The sequence below is a fragment of the Miscanthus floridulus genome, chromosome 6, assembly GCF_019320115.1.
Source record: "Miscanthus floridulus cultivar M001 chromosome 6, ASM1932011v1, whole genome shotgun sequence".
Lineage (NCBI taxonomy): Eukaryota > Viridiplantae > Streptophyta > Magnoliopsida > Poales > Poaceae > Miscanthus > Miscanthus floridulus.
In genome coordinates this window covers 44,078,871-44,098,091 of record NC_089585.1, presented here as the reverse complement: position 1 = coordinate 44,098,091, position 19,221 = coordinate 44,078,871, and the positions used below count along the sequence as shown (strand labels likewise).

The 19,221-nt window shown below is 49.8% G+C and overlaps 2 protein-coding genes across 2 annotated transcripts; one reads left to right on the top strand and one right to left on the bottom strand.

The window, feature by feature from the left end:
* Window positions 1-2,617: 2,617 nt before the first annotated feature.
* LOC136458182 (uncharacterized) lies at window positions 2,618-3,940 on the bottom strand. The gene is made up of 2 exons (XM_066458164.1): window positions 3,691-3,940; window positions 2,618-3,525 (listed from the first exon to the last, which is right to left on the bottom strand). Exons 1-2 carry the CDS (start codon window positions 3,838-3,840, stop codon window positions 2,887-2,889), a joined length of 789 nt encoding a protein of 262 aa, XP_066314261.1. The 5' UTR covers window positions 3,841-3,940; the 3' UTR covers window positions 2,618-2,886.
* Window positions 3,941-15,592: 11,652 nt separating this feature from the next.
* LOC136458181 (uncharacterized) lies at window positions 15,593-16,854 on the top strand. The gene is made up of 2 exons (XM_066458163.1): window positions 15,593-15,841; window positions 15,962-16,854. Exons 1-2 carry the CDS (start codon window positions 15,692-15,694, stop codon window positions 16,601-16,603), a joined length of 792 nt encoding a protein of 263 aa, XP_066314260.1. The 5' UTR covers window positions 15,593-15,691; the 3' UTR covers window positions 16,604-16,854.
* The last annotated feature ends 2,367 nt before the right edge of the window (window positions 16,855-19,221 follow it).

The following is a 19,221-nucleotide window of genomic DNA, read 5'->3' as shown; positions in this document are numbered from 1 at the left end:
CTGGAATTTCTCAGTCGATGTTCCTCTCCAAAACCTTGGCCTCCCGCACTGGAAATTTCAATTTGGGCAGAAAAAAAATTCTTGGCAAACGCACTTTTGACCGTTGGCGCGAGAGGACTCCTGCACTGGAAATTCTAGCTCGGACGCAATGAATTTCCAGTTAATTATGCTAAACAAACAGAGCACCTCTAACTGGAATAATTGGCACTATGAGCAAGAAATTCCAGTTAGACTCCATAACATGCCCAAAACAAGTGATATCTCTTCCCAAAAAGCACCAAACCAAATTTAGCACTTGAGATAGCTTTTCACAAAGAAAATTCCTAGGCTTTCTCATGCATCTCAACACATCACTAAGTGCAATGTATATGCAAATGAGACGCACACTTAGTTGCACTAGATAACCATTACAATTAAAGATATTCTGTCTTTATAGTATGGTTATCTATCCTAAACCCGATCACGCACTCTATTGCCTCTTGCCCGGCAAAACAAAATGGCCTTAGGTTTTATACCATTGTATTGAGCCCATTTTATTTTTCTCTTTCTTCTTTTCCAAGTTGGAGCACTAGATCATCTCATTTGACCATCATCTAGCTCCATCACTTGGTGTGTACCAACCTAGCTCATATTCATCACTTAATGACAATGGTTAGTACACTTAGGTTTCATCAATTAGCCAAAACCAAATTAGGGCTTTCAGTCTCCCACCGCCGTGCGGGGCGTGCTAGGAGGCCAAGGGGTAGTCACGAGCAGGGTGCAGTGGCAGGTTGGCAACCTTTGCCACCGAGATCGAAGCAGGCCTGGGCCACCTGTAGTCCTTGGCGAGGTGTCCAAAGCCACAACAGCGCTAACAACACTGTGGCAACTGGCTAGTCGCTACTCGGTGCGAGTAGAAGAGACAGTTGAAACATCTATCACGGAGCTATGCAGGGATCTTTCGAGCCTGTGGACGCAGACTTGGGTCATAGGGAGCCTCAACCGAGGCGGCCGCGAGTCCTATCTTCTGCTGAGGTAGGATCTCACGCCACCCATTGGCGTTGGGGGCAGAGATCCATCCATGGCGGCCGAGGCATTGGCGAGCAATGATGCGTCCATCCATTGGCTGACGAGGCAGCCGCACACCAGCTGTGGGCACGGTCGGCTGCGCTTCCTCCGTCTTCGCTGACGACCAATGCCCACTCTAGCTTGCTTTCGTCTAAGGTTGTGTCGGCCTCCGATCGCTCCACAGCAGCCCGGACCCTCGGCTGGGTGGGGCTAGGGTTTCGCCGGATGCCGAACAACATCCAAGTATGTCACTGTAGGCTAGTCGTCATTGAAATCATCATTCGCCCAACGACGGCGATTAGAGCGTCCTCTCGGTGAGCCACTTGGGTAGAAAGGCGCCGCGGCAGGCGAGAGGGAGGAGTTGGCCAAAGGCGCTGTAGCCGCCTCCTGAGAGTCCACATACCCAAAAGGCCTAGTCTTGGACCCCGATGTCACAGAAGCAGACCCCACGGTCGGCGTGGCCACCCCGCAAGCACCTTGGCCATTGGTGCCCACGACTACACCTTTGGACGACGCGAGAGGAGGGGGGAGGAGGGAATCGGCTACGCCTAAGAGGTCCGCGGAGTCTCCCCAGCACTAGATCCCACAGGAGCAGACTCGACACTGTTGCTGCTATAGTTAGTCGTGGCTCTGGGGCCCGACGTCCTCGGCGGCGGTGATGGAGAGGGGGCCCGCGGAGAAGCCTCAGAATTGGATGACGTAGGGAACTCGACGGCCGCGATGGTGGGCCCTGTGTTCGCGGGAGGCTGCGGTGGGGGCGTGGAGGGCCACACCGCGTCGGATCTCGTGGGTAGCAAGGAGGCGTCGGCGGCGGCGGCGTCCGGCCCCGGCGTCGGAGGGGGCGTGGCCTCCATGCGAGGAGGCAGAGCGCCCGTGGCGGCGGAGGTGTCGTCCCCCGACGGCGTGAGGGGCTAGGGTGTGCCTGTGTCGCAGGCATCCTGCGACGCGCGCGGAGGGGGTGATGTTCCGTATCGGGTCTCCGCAGTGGCCGCGGCATCTGGCCCCAGCGTCGGAGGAGGCATGGGGAAACCAGATCTAGGTGGCGAGCCCTCCAACTAAGTGAGGGAGGAGCGTGGGGAGGCTGGCGTCGGCGGCCTCGGGGTGGCCCTCATGGCCGTCGTCCTCGTAGCATGTCTGCCATGTCTAGCTGCGACGCACGGAAGGTGGAGCTCGGGGGGTGGAACACGGTGGGGGACGGGAAGGGGACGGGGAGGGGGGGGGGTGGCTGCGGCTCGGAGGCCACCCGGGCGGGCGGAACCCTAATGGGCCTCAACCAAATAGCCACTTATCTTGGCGGAGAGGGGCGAAGTAGACACTTATCTTGGAGATGCTCCTAGGCCCAAGTCCGCTCCTGTAGGAGAGGGCCCAAATAGACACTTATCTTGGCGGATACGTCTATTCGTGATACACTTTCTCATCATATAAACGGATAATATAGTGGCCTTGATCAACTGATATGGTGCACTTCAAATTTGAATTTTATGGATCGGTTTGAAGTCTGATCTCATATAGCTCAAATTGTTCGAAATCCTTAACTAATTCTCCATCTTCTAGAGTTTCAACACATATATCCATCACCAAGATTTCACCCATATCTGAGTGAGTTTGGATATTCTGTTATCACAGTGTACATATTGAAATTTACATTATCAAGAAGACACCAAACAAAAAATCGAACAGAAAACTGCATTACAATTTGAAATACAAGTGTGAAACATTTGCAAAATAAATAAATCATTATTTTAAAAAGGTTATGAGCATCGATTCCTAGATGATCGATCAATCGTCGGCTCGTCCGTAGTATCCATAATTTGTTAAGTTTCTTTTTGGTGCATCATCTCATTCTGGCCTCACCTTGCCAATCCTGAGAAAGATGGGGTACGTGACCGTCTTCACCTCCTTCCCGTCGCCGCCCCATGCTGCTGCGAACTCCTGCACGGTGGCCTCGTCGAGCAGCTCGACGCCCTTATCCTTGGCCGTCTGGTACGCGGACCACGACGTGATATACATGAGGTAGTCATCGAGGTCCATTCGCCGCTGCGTGGAGAACTCGAACGGGCCGGTGTGCGTCTCCCCCTTGACGGGGTCGAACGGGAAGTCAGCGCTCCGATACTCGTCGTCGACCATCCGGCGGTTGAGCGCCCAGTAGTTCTCCGACCCGTGGTAGAGGCGCCAGAACACGGCGTCGACGGCGCTGTCGATGCGTGGCTCGGTGTAGCACCAGGCGGCCAGCACGCCGTGGCTGGGGCGCAGCACGGAGCGGGCCTGCGCGTAGAAGCGCGGGAGGTCGAGCCAGTGGAAGGCCTGCGCAACGGTGATGAGGTCCACGGAGGCCGGCGCGGCGACGGTGGCGTGGATCCCCTCGAGGGGCAGGTCCGGCGGGGTGTGGACGTAGCGGACGTTGGGGAGGCGCGCCGCGTAGGCGAGCTGCTGCGCGCTCGTGTCCGTGCCCACCACGGCCTTGTACAGCGTCGCCAGCTGCAAAGTTCAAGCGGGTCTGTCAGCGTCCACACGAGAAATCTTCCTCGGTTCTGCTTTTGAACAGCCTTATATTGGCAAGAAATGGCAGATCAAAGATGCACACACGGTGCGCGTGCATCGTGCGTGGGGAGGACTAGGGGAGAGCGAGGACGATCGACTGACCGATGCTGCGGCCTGGCCGTTGCCGGTGCCGACGTCCCAAGCCATGTCGCGGCGAGGGGTCTTGGAGGCGATGAAGTCGAAGAGCTCCGGCGGGTAGACCGGCCGCGTCGCCACGTACTGCTTGGCTTGCTTCAAGAACAGGTTCGCCATCGATCTCAGCCTATTGATTTCTCTCACGATCTCTCTCCCTAGCAGAGTAGGAGGTTGGGTTGGAGGCAACTGAAAGCTTTGGACGCGTCTTGGTCTTTGACCCGGGTTGAAGCGATGAGAGGAATGCGCGCGCCTACTTATAGTGCAGCTGGAAAAGCGACGTCGATCGGGGGCTTCTTCTGGGCAGCTGCGTGCGCCTGCGTCGAAGCGATTTCGGACTTGTGTTGCACCGGAGGCACAGCGGGCTCTTTCTGGCGCGGGTTACATTCGGGAACTTGCTTCCCACACCAGAACATGTTGAATTCCTCTCCAAAAGAAAAGGAAAGGCCAAAAACAGTTGAGTACTAGCAATTGATTTCTGGCAAGAAAGAACGTGCTAAATTAGGATGGAAATGGCCAAAGTCCTGGTCTTGAACCCGGCTCTGCGGCCAGTCACAAAAAAAAAACCCGGCTCTGTGGCACCAAGCCCCTAGGATCATTTTTTTTTTTTGCAAATTACACGAGTACAAATGCATACGCTCAACGTACACGTACACTCACCCCCTCTATGAATACACATAGGCAAACGCTATCCCTATGAGCACCTCCAAAAAACTGTGACGGCACATCTCGATATTGACAAATTCACCATAGGCGTCTCGCTGTCGACGGGAACGTCGCCTAACACTGAAAGCACAACGCCGTTAAATCATGCAATAAATCCAAGAAAATACGAGCACCCATGCCAAGTCGATGACTTAAATCCAAGTAGATAGGTTACACCACAAGAAACCTAACCAACTAAGCTAGGCTCAGTTCGCCCCTAAGAGCAATTTTGAGAGCCATGGATTGACTCATTTAGTCATTTTACCTAAGGCCTAAGACCTCGGTGGCTTATTAATCGCTAGCATTGATCGGCCGGATATCTTTTCTGCTATCATAAAATATGAATACTATCAACACTTTAAAAAATAAGTAATAAAAGATAAAAAAGTATCATGATAAAAGTTATTAGCAATAGATCAAATTAATAACTTTGCAAAATTAATTATGATTTTAATTCTATCTATTTTTCTCTTTGAAATATAGTATTTCTCGATCTACAGCTTACAAGTTATAACCCACCATGGTTATTTAGAAAAACGGCAACCCTAGCGCTCGGACGTTCGGCCCTAGGCTTGCGTTTGGACGCGGCTCCCGTTCGACGCACCTGCCGTGCCCCCTCGTGTAAATCAAAACAGAATTGCGTCCACTGCGCCCACGCAACAAGAGAGAGCGCCCGCCGCGGCCACGTCACACTACTACAGAATATTTATCCGTGTCGGGCATTTTGGGTTTCCCGCGGCGGGCAAACCGGTCCGCCGCCGCCGAAAGGCCACGGTAAATCGTGGCTTCCCGCGGCGGACAGCTTTGCCCGCCGCGGTTAATCGTTCAGGAAAAACAAAAAAAAAAAGAAAAAAAGCCCACATGGGCTTGGATCCGGGCCGCACTGAACCTAGATCCCGCCGCCGCCGTCGATCCACCGTCGTCTATTGGATCCGCTGCAGCTCCAACCCACCGCACCGCCGGAGGGAGAGGAAGGGCCGGGGTGGGCGCCACGCCCACCGGATCTACGCTGCCGTCGATTGGGTGGGAGGGAGACGGCGCCCCTCCGTGGATCCATGCCGTCGCGGCGGGTTGGGGCCGCCCCTCCGTGGATCCGTGCCGTCGTGGCGGGTTGGCGCCGCCCCGCCGTGGATCCGCGCCGGACGGGCCACGCCGCTGCTTGCCACCGTGCGCGGAGGAGCACCCGTCGCCGCTGCTCGCCACCGTCGTCGGGGATCTGCAAGGGTGCGAGTGTGAGAGGGACAAGATCCACCATTGATCTGAGAGAGAAGAAAGAGGGCTCCACACCTTGCGCCGGATCCGCCGCCGCCGCCAGGGCCTCCATGCCGACGTCGGGGCCTCCACGCCGGCCGGAGGAGGGAGAGGAAGGGGCGCCGTCGGGGCCTCCACCACCGGCCGAAGGAGGGAGAGGAAGGGGCGCCATTGGGGCCTCCACCGCCTTCGTCGGGCGGTCTGACCTGGAGCGCGTGGGGAGGAAGAGAGTGGGGAGGAAGAGAGGCCGACTGCGCCTAAGTATACCTATATATACGTGTAGACGAATATCGGGCTAGCTTGGGCCTGATGGGCCTAGACCTTTTCCATGGCGGGCTTTTAACGTTGTCCGCCACGGGGTATTTACCGTGGCGGGCATCGTAATATGTACGCCACGGTAAATCGATTTACCGTGGCGGACACCTTACGATGTCCGCCACGGTAAATAGGGTATTTACCGTGGCGAACATATTAAGATGCCCGCCACGGTAAATCGATTTACCGTGGCGGGCAAAAGTGCCCGCTGCGGTAAATAAAAAATGCCCGCCGCGGTAAATCGTGGGATTTACCGCAGCGGGCAAAAATAGGTGCCCGCCACGGAGTGCAAAAGGGCAACGCTGCGCATATTCGTTTGTGTAGTAGTGTCACCACGCGCTTGTGCCCCTGCTCCCAACCGCGACGTACGCAGGCCCCTCCGCCCAGCGCCCATCCCGCTCCGGAGCCAGCGTTCGTCCGTATGGAGCTCCCTCGTCCATCCCTCGTTCGTATGGATGCCCTGCCGGCTCCTAGAGAGACGATGCAGCAGAAGGTGGGAGAAAGTGAGATGCAACACTCGATCTACTTTTGAAACATCCAAATACAAAGGTTGCAACATACGTCTGAAGGTAGTTGAAACACTTGAAACATACTTTTGAAACACTTAAAAACACACATGAAACACACTTGAAAACCATTGCAACCATACGCAACATCCGAATAAAACACATGCAGCATATGTATAAAATATATGCAACATCCAGATAAACACAATTGTAAAATGCGTCTAGAAAATACTGATAAAACATACCTCTGAAACATCTAAAACACTCAAAACATACTCTTGCAACATGTGCAACATCCCTCGTTCTACTTTTAAAACATTCATATGAAACAAATGCAACATACATCTGAAATGACTGAAATAAATGAATCATACAATTGCAACATAGGGAGAGAGAGAGAGAGAGAGCCTGAAGGTCGGGAGTGCCATGGCTGTCGGATCTACGGGCATTGGGGGCTCCCGGTGGGGGAGGAGGATGCCGGGGTGGGGGAAGGAGCCGCCGTGGGTCGGGGAACATAGGGGAGGGGAAGGCTGCGCTGGTCGATTCCTGCCGCCGAGGGTCGACGGCGGTGGCCAACGGTGGCTGCTCCGGAGCCTGGCCATTGCTGGTGGTGGGGACGAGGACCGCCGCGACGGTCGACGACGACGGCCCCCGCGCTGCCGTAGTGTGGCCACTACTTCCACATCGAGTGTCGGGGTGGGGGAAGGGGCCGCCGGGGTGGGGGAGAAGGCCACCGGGTAGGAAGGAGGACGCCGGGGTGGGGGAGCGCGCAGCCACCGGCCACGGAGGCGGCCATGGCCACGCGTCGGGGTAACACGCGGGGCGCGAGTCGAGGAAGGGAGGAGGAAGCGAGGGACTGGGTGCACGGGTGTGGTAGTGAACAAGTGATGTGAGTTGGGTAGTGGTGGCCGTACATTGATGTTGGGCCGATCGACGCGACGGCCTAGAATGGCACGTCCGGCAAGGACACGCCCGGACGGGCGCACTAACAGATGCATTATCGTTATAAAAATAGAAGACCAAGGGGTGTTTAGATCCAAGGACTAGATAAATCTATTAAGCCTAATTAATTCATCATTAACACATGTTTACTGTAGCATCACATTCAATGTTTTCCTAAATGGTAAACGGTCTTTACACAGTCGTCCTTCGTTTAGCGTTTAGGTTGTTTACACGGTGTTTAAACGAAGTTAAACGGTCTAAACGGTTTTGTACTTTAAAAAAAATACATATAATTATATATGTGCATGTAAAAAATCAAGTATTCTAGCATTTATACATATTTATCCGAGTAAAACTCAATTATTTTGGTATGTATATATATTTATGCATGTGAAAAGAACCAAATATAGATATTTATGCATGTAATATATCAAGTATACGCATTTATAAATATAATAAACTTAAGTATACAAATTTATCCATACAAAACTGAACTATATTTACCTCATATTTGCCTAAACAGCCGTTTAAACAACTGTTTAGCCCGTTTAATACTATTTATCTCCGTTCCGTTTAGGCCATTTACACCGTTTTTCATCTTTTTTGACCGTTTAAACGGTCAACTGTTTAATTTTCGTTTACCCCTAAACAAAACAGTTTACTGCCGTTTACCGTTTAGTGGCCATTTAATCGGCCGTTTAGGCTGTTTAGGCGAACAGTGATCATATTATCAAATCATGCACTAATTAGGTTTAATAGATTCGACTCGCAAATTAGTCGTAATATGTGTAATTAGTGTTGTAACTGGTCTATGTTTAATACTCCAAATTAGTGTCTAAACATCCGATGTGATAGAGACTAAATTTTAGGAGTAGCAACCAAACATGTGACGATTGAATTCGACATATATTACTCGTTAGGTGATTAGGTCAATATATTTCTGACTTTATTAATCTATTTTAGAATTAGAAGCCAGGCTCTATAGTCTATTAGCCTATCAACTGTCCTGTTTGGTTCCCCCTACTAAAATTTAGTCACTGTCACATCGGATGTTTAGACACTAATTTGGAGTATTAAACGTAGACTAATTACAAAACTAATTGCATAGATTGAGACTAATTTACGAGATGAATCTATTAAGCCTAATTAGGTTCATATTTAGTCTTTCTAATTAGTATCAAAATACCCGATGTGACATCTACTAAACTTTAGTCGTTGGATCGTTTGAATCCCATGGACTAAACTTTAGTTCTTATCACATCAGATGTTTTATACTAATTAAGAGTAGTAAATATAGGCTAATTACAAAACTAATTGCATAAGCCGTGACTAATTCACGAGACGACTCTATTAAATCTAATTAGTCCATGATTTGACAATGTGGTGCTACACTAAACATACGGTAATAATGGATTAATTAAGCTTGATAGATTCGTCTCACAAATTAGTCTTCATCTGTGTAATTAGTTTCATAATGAACTAAACTTTAGTCCACAGATCAAACACCTTGATCCGATCTATTTCCATCTCTGCTGCTGAAAGAACTCATGGAATAGGAGCAGCAGCCGCCGCTGCGATGGGACATGAACAGTTGCCACGGACTCTTTTCACGTTTCCGGCGAAGGTACCACGTACCAGGCCAATGTCCAATTTGCTGCTCGCGATTTTTCTCGCCACGACCCAGGAGGCCACTAGTCAAAGTCTCCATCCACCTGCGTGAGTCAAACGCCCAGTCCACCTCTTTGCCTGTTGCTGTTGGTCTCACACCGGTTCGCACGTGCGAGTCGCAGTCGCAGTCGCAGTGCTCAATCACGGGTCTGACGCTGACGTCTGTGTCTCTCACTAGCCATTTCGCAAACGAATGTCAAAACATGAAAAAAAAAAAACACGCTCATGAAACATATCATGGGTCATGTTTAATTTCTGCCGTTCATCATTTGTTCAGGTCCACTTCGACAATTCTGGACAATAACTTGCCTAGTTGAAGCAAGAATGCCACACCCTGAGGCAACATCACCTTGTCCTCTTTCTCGTCGATGAACTCAAATCCGAGGCCTTTTAGAATATTGCACAGCTCCTACATTACCTAATTACTTTTTGAAGGAGTAGGGTCTGTTTAGATAAATTAATACTAAGAATTAGTAGCTAAAATTAGTACAAGTAGATCCAAATAGATCTACTAATTAAACTACTAATTATTAGCTGAAGAGCTACTAACTATTAGTTTTATTAGTAAGTTTAGAGCTGCTAATAGATGTTAATAGTTAATATACACCTTTAACTCACTACTCAACCACCTTATTAGCAGGTGCATCTGAACAACATCTTGCTAACAATTAGCTAGCTAAAAATTAGCAACTGTTAGCTAGCTAATTTTAATGCTAATGGATCCAAACAAACGCTTAATTGCACGGTTCATATCTACATATTAATTGCTAATAATAACCATAAAGTACTCTATATGTTTTTAGATACCCAATTCTATCATTGGTCCATCGAGTCACGGTGCACCGGCAAGTCAGGTCGGCACATTGTGTAGTTAGGGCTGGCTGTGATCGTTTCAGGTGTCACGAGCAGTCCATTGGATCCTGACAGGCAGTTCACCGGACCAGACTAGCTATGGGTTAAGTCTAAATGGTCTGTGGCGACCTGACATGCCATGGAAACATTCCATCGATTCAATAGATAGTCCATCAGTGTGTCACGGGGACAGTCCATCGCAAGTCAACAGAACCTATGTTCATGTGGTGGCGTAGGTATTCATGTTCATAAGTTCTAGGGTTCGGGATATGGGCAAGGTGCTCTAGGGGTGTGTTTGGGACTCCGTGGGGGATGCTTGTGTAGGACTTAGGTGCAAGGCAAACTAGAGTTTGGTCAAAGCTTTAAGTAACTAAGGGTGTGTTCTCCTCTAAGGTTGGATCTTAGATCAAGATTGAGAGAAATAAGAGGGTCAATTACCCATTGGGGCCTTTGATAGGGATCGACTCATGGAAGGGTATGTGGTGGTGGATAGGATAAAACTAGAATCACTCGGAGATCACTCAATAAGATTAACTAGCACCGGAGATTACTCTACGGGTTTCTCAAAGAAGTGGATTACATGGTTTATTTATACTAGGAACATCCCTCCTAGTTGGATGTGAACATCTTCTCTACAACTACAAAATTTGGACGGTTGACGTCACCTGACAGGACTACGTCTTGCCCCGGTCGATTGACCCCCGGCACTACTCATTCTCCGCCCAATCCTAGATCCCCCGGCGCATACCACTCTCCAATCCAAGATCCCCGGCACATACCACTCAACACGCTGGCCCACACAAACAATTCTTTCTAAATGCCACCCCAGGCGCTCCCAGCTTGGTGTCAAGAAAAAGGAAACAAGCAATCGCTGATTTCCAAACCTATGTCGTCAAAACTCCCTAACAAATCAGAAGGCAAGAAATCGCTAGCTCACCGCCGTCGCCCAATGCAGGCTTGCCGCCACCGATGCGCATTTCGTCACCCAACGCACGTCGCCCGTGGCACTGCAGACTTCCATGTTTTTTCCCTCCCACTTAATGTTCATGATCCGACAACTTTAGCGTTGATCCGAACCGTGGCTCCATGATGGAATCACAAATGAAATATCCTCTACGTGATTACTGAAGGCAAGATGATAATCATAAATGTTATGACTGTTCATGTCTCCCCCGATCCCTAAAAATGCATCGGTTGCGCCCGACGCCAGGATTCACGATTCTGTCTCACTCGATCCCTAAAAATGCCTCGGCTACGCCCGACGCCAGGATCTGTGAGTCCGTCTAACCCGATCCCCAAACTGCCTCGGCGGCGCCCGACACCAGGATCCACGAGTCCATCCGTCTCGCCCGATCCCTAAACTACCGCGGCTGCGCCTGACGCCAGGATCCACAACTCCGTCTCGTCCGATCCCTAAACTGCCTCGGCTACGCCCGACGCTAGGATCCACGAGTCCATTTGTCTCGCCCGATCCCTAAATTGCCTCGGCTGCGCCCGACGCCAGGATCCGCGACTCTGTCTCGCCCGATCCCTAAACTACCTCGGCTGCACCCGACGCCAGGATCCGTGACTCCATCTCGTCCGATCCCTAAACTGTCTCGGCTGCGCTCGACGCCAGGATCCACGACTCCGTGTCGCTCGATCTCTAAACTGCCTCGGCTTCGCCCGACGCCAGGATCCACGACTCCGTCTCGTCCGATCCCTAAATTGCCTCGGCTCTGCCTAACGCCAGGATCCGCGACTCCGTCTCGCCCTATCCCTAAACTGCCTTGGTTGCGCCCGACGCCAGCATCCACGACTACGTCTCGCCCGATCCCTAAACTGCCTCGGCTACGCCCAACACCAGGATCCGCGACTCCGTCTCGCCCAATCCCTAAATTCTCTCAACTAGGCTCGACGCTAGGATCCGTGACTCCGTCTCGCCCGATCCCTAAACTACCTCAGTTGCGCCCGACGCTAGGATCCACGACCCTATCTCGCCCGATCCCTAAACTGATCACTGACAAAACCCCCCAGGCGATTCTGCCCGAATCGCCTATGGGCTCGGGGGCTACACCCGCGGGTGCGCTCACGCGCACCCGCTGATGAAACAAACTTCCCCGCTAGCAACACAAAGAACCCCAGACGGTTCTACCCGAATCGCCCGGAGGCTCAGGGGCTACACCCGCCGTCAAGACAAAAATCCCCCAAATGATTCTACCCGAATCTCCCGGGGGTTCGGGGGCTCCTGTTGGGTTCATAAACTCGGGTCCCTCATGGACTGGCTTTCCAACAAAGGCTCGGCCCAACAGACAACGTTACGAACGACGCGCAACTCCTAGGCTGGCCCAAAAACCTAACAACAGGATAGAAGGGCGACCCAGCCTCTGACTGGAAGGCCTCGCTAAGGAAGAACAATGCTCACTTCCAACTCCAGCCCGCCTCTCCGACTGAAAGGCCTGGCCAAGGAGGAACAACGCTAGCTTCCGACTCCGGCCCGTCTCTCCGACCGGGGATGCACCGAACCCCTACTTATAGCTCTTCTCCGACTGGCGCATTCGGAGCCGACTGGGACCAACCGACCGGAGACGCCCGCTCGGTAAGAACCAGGAAGCGAATGAAGCAAGTAAGGCAGGGCACTCAAGTCAACCGCAATACCAAGGACTGTACCCTGCACACCTAAAGGATAGTAACCTACAGGACATGTTAGAAGGGTGTCCTGCAACCTTCCAGACATACTAGAACCCAAGCAGTGTTGCGGGCGCCGACATTTGCCCTACAGTGTTGTGGGTGCCATCAACTCCCATACCGGACAAACGCGATAAGGCTCCCCCCACATGCCTCTGGGCATCAATAGTGTTGTGGGCGCCGTCATTTACCATACATGGTGAATACGATAAAACCTCCAACATGCATCTGACAACAATAGTGTTACGGACGTCTACCATCATCTTGTATCCGACAGCGTGAGTAACAAGACTTAGTAGCATACGTACTCTCTCACACACTTGTAAGGCCACCCCCTTCATCTATAAAAGGGGATGCGCTCTCTCCCAACAGGAAGACCTCTGAGTTCACTCACACACAGCAGCAGAACCTCTAGGTTCAAACCTCGAGCACGCACTCGAACACTTAGCGCACAGCAGAGCTCCCGTTACTCTCAGCTCTTCAGACCAGAGTCCGACCGGACCTCTTGCATCCCCCATCTTTCCCCCTTCTGTTTGTAACCCCACAGCAAACTTCAAGCACCTAGGCTTAGGAATAAAGTCACCGACCGACTCAAACTGAACGTAGGGCACGTTGTCTGAACTAGTATAAACCCTGTGCCATTGAGTGCTAGGTCACGTCCGATCACAACGTACGGCGAAACTACAAATATTTACGTGTTGGTCACTTTTTGCACCGACACCCATATGTTAGGATCTCGTCAGATAACTGTTTGAGTTAGGAGCTTCTCCTTCATGTAAGAACATAGGGCTTACAAATCTGGGGAATGGATAAAAGAGGTTGATTGAAAGAGATCACTAGCTTACACTTGAGACTATTTGGCTCAGGATTAATTAAGGTCCTGAGCTCCAACCTTTGCTTCTTCCAAGCATGATCTCTTCTCAAACTTTTATTCATCCATTTCTTGTTCCTGCTCCCATGCTTGTTCTTGTTCTTGGTTAGAGAGACCAAGAGAGAGAAGAGAGTGGTGAGATGGGTTGAGGTCCTCAACGAGCTAACAGGTGGGGGCAAGGAGTGTAGGAAGAAGACAACACACCACTTGCATGTCTGACGAATAGTCCGTCGGGTCCTGATGGACAGTCTGTCGGGTCCTGATGGATAGTCCGTCGATTCATCATGGACTTTGCCGAGCTAAACAGTCAGTATAGTTGACCATTGACTAATGGACCATCCGCTAAAACACTTCAAGTCCAAATTTGTTGCCAAGTCCTTTAGAGAGATTAACCTGGTGGCACTTCATCCTTTACGACGGGTCATTGATATTCAGTGAGTCCTCTTATCCATTTTTTCTATCATGTGTCCATTATAGGCCTCACATGGCTTCAGCTTTGGTAACAATTGTTGACGGAGCTCTTGCTCTTGAAAGTTTGGAGTTGGGGTGGTTGATCACATAGGGACAATTACAGTTCTTGCAGCCAGAGCTTAAACATTGATCCAAAGAGATTAAGCATCAGCTCTAGAGTAACTGTTTAGGTCAGAAGTGATAAAGTTACATCTACAGGGACAACCTAAAAAGTATAACAGGACAAGGCTTGCAATAAAGGAGGTTCTTCTTGGGTTGAACTTGAGAAGCTAAAAATTTATTACAAAATCCAATAACAAAAAACCAACAAATAGAAACCAAAAGTCTGAAAACTAACTTTTGAGCCAAAAGCCCAAAAGTTACAGGTCAAACAAACGGACCCTAAGACTCTAGGTGCCAAGGTAAGAGCCCAACTTTGGCTTCACAAGGGCCTTTTGGCAAAGTTTTATCGAGTGTTTTCGGGTCATTACAAATATTTAAGCTATGTTTTGAGTTAAATACATATTGAATATTTATAGAGGTGCAATGTAAAGGAGGAAACACATACATAGTAATTAATAAACTTATCATAACCAGATATATTATAGAGTATCTAAATGAGTATTGTGTTTGAAATGAATAAAGATAATGTATGTATTAAAATTTAAATACACTAACATTTAATAATCATTAAACATAATGTTTGTAAGCCGTGCTGGAGCATAGTTCGATAGGCCAGTAACAAAAACAAGTTTGATATTGTAGATGTTGATGTTGATGTATTTTTTATGTACTTGTTAAACGAAGTTTGAGTTATGACAAACAATGACGCTACACACATGACGTCATCAGTGGCGGAACCAGGGGGGCAGGTAGGGGCCGTGGCCCCTCCCCCCAAGCACAGTATATTTCATATAATACATATATAAATATTTGAACTTATAGCACAAAGAGTATCATTTTCACTCATTTTGTATTAAAATATTATGATTTTGGTTATAAATAGTGTGAAAGTTTTTAAAAAATTGTTGAAACATATAATTATGTATAGTTTATCACACTAAAAAAATGTTATCATATTTGTCCGGCCCCTCTTAATCAAAATCGCTGGTTCGTTTCTGGACGTTGTAGAATTGATGGAGTGATTTCTAGCTCTTGAAAACAAATGTAATCTGCATTATCTCGCTCTCTATGAAATCTAACAAGACATGTAGACAGATAAATGGATCAAGGCCTCTTTGAAAGCATCAACAAATTGATATTGGCCTCTCTGGTAACCTTCACCGGAATAACGGCTGTCCATATCACCGCGGCGTCCCATCAGACGGACGTCCTAGAACTCTTCTCTTCTCCTCTGCACGTGCTCGCGTGTTTTTTTTTAAGCACGTGCCCTATCCATTTGGAAGGCTAGTAGGAGCAGTAAGTTTGCCGTTCTTCTGTTACGTGGGCAGTGGACACTGGCCGATGAACCCTCGCCGGAAGTAGCCTGCTTCCGGTGGCTGGTGGAATGGAATAAACCGTCACTGCCTTGGCCTGCGCGCAACTCAGCACCTGCCAAGAAGCATCCCCTGGTAGACGTCGCTGTCGGCGCTGCGTATAAGTAGGAGCGCGCATGCCTCTTCTCGCTTCAACCTGGTCAAGTTAGGCACCACTAGACCAAACGACGAATCTAATAACTTCAGTTGCCTCCAAAGTCCAGAGAGAGATTATTGAAAGAAATTGACAGGTGTGAGAGCCTGAGACGATGGCCAACCTGTTCCTCAAGCAGGCAAAGCAATACGTGGCGACGCGGCCGGTCTACCCGTCGGAGCTCTTCGACTTCCTCACCTCCAAGACACCTCGCCGCGACATGGCCTGGGACGTCGGCACCGGCAACGGCCAGGCTGCAGCATCGGTTAGTCGATCATTTCTTGCCACCGTCGTCTGTGCATCTTTGATCGGCCATTTCTTGCCACAAGCAAAACCGAGGAAGATTTCTCGTGTGGACGCTGACAGACCCGCTTGAATTTTGCAGCTGGCGACGCTGTACAAGGCCGTGGTGGGCACGGACACGAGCGCGCAGCAGCTCGCCTACGCGACGCGCCTCCGCAACGTCCGCTACGTCCACACCCCGCCGGACCTGCCCCTGGAGGGGATCCACGCCACCGTCGCCCCGCCGGCCTCCGTGGACCTCATCACCGTCGCGCAGGCCTTCCACTGGTTCGACCTCCCGCGCTTCTATGCGCAGGCCCGTTCCGTGCTGCGCCCCAGCCACGGCGTGCTCGCCGCCTGGTGCTACACCGAGCCACGCATCGACAGCGCCGTCGACGCCGTGTTCTGGCGCCTGTACCACGGGTCGGAGAACTACTGGGCGCTCAACCGCCGCATGGTCGACGACGAGTATCGGAGTGCCGACTTCCCGTTCGACCCGGTCGAGGGGGAGACGCACACAGGCCCGTTCGAGTTCTCCACGCAGCGGCGGATGGACCTGGATGACTACCTCCTGTACATCACGTCGTGGTCCGCGTACCAGACGGCCAAGGATAAGGGCGTCGAGCTGCTGGACGAGGCCACCGTGCAGGAGTTCTCGGCAGCATGGGGCGGCGACGGGAAGGAGGTGAAGACCGTCACGTACCCCATCTTCCTCAGGATTGGCAAGGTGAGGTCGGAAGAATGAGATGCACGGAAAAGAAACTTGACAAATTATTGATCGATCATCTAGGATTCGACGATCATAACCTTTTTAAATAATGATCTATTTATTTTATTCAATTTGCAAATGTTTTGTTCACAATTGTATTTCAAATTGTAATGCAGTTTCCTGTTCGATTTTTTGTTTGGTGTCTTTTTGATAATGTAAATTTCAATATGTGTACTGTGATAACAGAATATCCAAACTCACTCATATATGGGTGAAATCTTTGGTCATGGATATATTTGTTGAAACTCTAGAAGGTGGACAATTAGTTAATGATTTCAAACTATTTTAGATATATGAGATCAGACTTCAAACTGATCCGTAATTCAAATTTAAAGTGCACCATATCAGACGATAAAGTCCACTATATTATCCGTTTGTATGATTAGAGAGTGTATCACGAACGAACGTATCCGCCAAGATACGTGTCTGATTTGCCCCTCTCCTCTAAGGGGGGACTTGGGCCTTTTTTTCGACGAAAGAAGAATTATATTAGATAATAGCTGGACATATCAACACGTTACAAGCACTTTGGATTACATAAATATCTAGAAACTGATTTTTATCTAAATAGTATCCACGCTGTAGGCCAACATTCATGTAGACAGAGTTGAGAAATTTTTTCTTTCTCGTGTCTTCCTTCTTCTTTCTGCCACCGAAGAATGAGGAAGACCGATCTGAAAGTTATTCTCCCGAATCCTTCATCGTGGCCGGATCGAGAAAATTATTCCATGGCGGCGACACCATATCCGCCTTGATGTTGCTGTTCAGAAATAAAAGTCTCCATGTCATACCGGTGAGGATGCCAATGCCGTAGTTGTCGCCCTCATCTTCAACAGAAGACGCCACAGAGAAAACGATTCCATCCTGCCCTCTCGCCGTCACCGGAGAGGAGGAGATAAATCTCCAAAACCAAAAAAAAACTTAACATGGAGAGATCATAACCTTAAGAACTCGATCTATTGGAAAAACTTATTAAAAACGATGGATCCCCACTCCCTTCGGCCTCCGATGATATGCCGGAGGGGGGAGGGGGACCAACGGTGGTGGAGGCGGCGGCGGCGACGCTCCGAGTCACGAGCTCAAGGTCACAATGCAAGGGGACTTGGGCCTAAGAACATCTCTAAAAAGTTCTTTCTAAACTCACTCTCTAATTATCATTTGAAGAGTCATTTGCATAAATATCGTTTTCTATATCTTTTCAATCTTTAACAATTTTTCTACTATATCTTATTTGCACTCTGGAGAGTTATTCTCATTTTATATTTTTGGCTAGCGAGAAATACAAAATAAAAGATAGCAATATTTAGATAACCAAATAAGGAAGACGCTGAAGGGTATTTTTGCTCCAAAATCTCTGATATAGAGAGTCTATTAGAATTACTCTAGGATTCTAGGGCCTAGCTAGGCCCTGGTCGTTGGACCAGTACACCCCCTCTACTTTTTAGGCCTACAAGTGAACACTAGGAAAAGAACTATGGACATTCTTACCAAATTTTTTATAATTTAGCCTTTTTTTAAAAGTTTCTCACAAATAGACCCCTGGCGGAAAGAATTCAGAAAATAGACCCTTAGCTCGGCGCCATTGATGCTGGCGCCGAGCTAACACGTCTCGGCACCAGTGTCCCTGGCGCCGAGGTCCTGGGCTCGGTGGATGACATGGCAGGGAGCTCGGCGCATACCTATGCCCCGTGCCTCGCTTCCTCTCTTCCTCTCCCTCTCTCGCCTGGGCAGAGCCGAGCCGAGGTTCGTCGCCGCCGCCGCCGTCAGTGCTCACGCCAGCGCCCGCCGCCGCCTCCACCCGCCGCCACCGCCCGCGCCAGCGTGTAGGGTCAAGATGGCGGACTAGAGGGGGGTGTGAATAGTCCTTTCTAAAACTAATCGCGTTGGCTAACCGAAACAAGTGCAGAATTAAAACTATCGGTCTAGCCAAGACTACACCCTTCTATTTATGTTCTCTAGCACCTTCCAAAGATACTAATGAAGCAACAGAGGTGTCGGACTAGCTAGAGCTCACCTAACCAATTCTAGAAGCAAGGTCACACAAACCTATGCCACTAGTACTTCAAGCAACAAGAGAGCTCCTACACAAGCTAGTAAGCAAAAGCACAAAGCCACCTAAGCTCACTAGCAATGCTTAATAACAAGGCAACCAATGCCAAATTAGAGAGCGCAAATACTTAGCTACACAAACTAAGCAAAGTGACTAACAAGGTTACACAAACCAAATTAGCCACGCAAGGGAGCTACTTCCATGCTACACAAGCAAGAAGGTAACTAGTAAGCTACACAAGCTAACTAATTACAAGAGCAACTACACAAGCACAATGTATGAAAGTAATTACAAGTTTGTGTAATGAGGATGCAAACCAACGGGAAGAACAAGGTTGACACGGTGATTTTTCTCCCGAGGTTCACGTTCTTGCCAACACGCTAGTCCTCGTTGTGTCGACCACTCACTTGGTGGTTCGGCGGCTAATTGGCATCACCTGCCAAGCCCGCACGTCGGGCACCGCAAGAACCTACCCCGAAAGTGAGAGTAGCTCAATGACACGCTCAACTAGAGTTGTTCTTTGCGGCTCCCGCGGGGCGAGCAC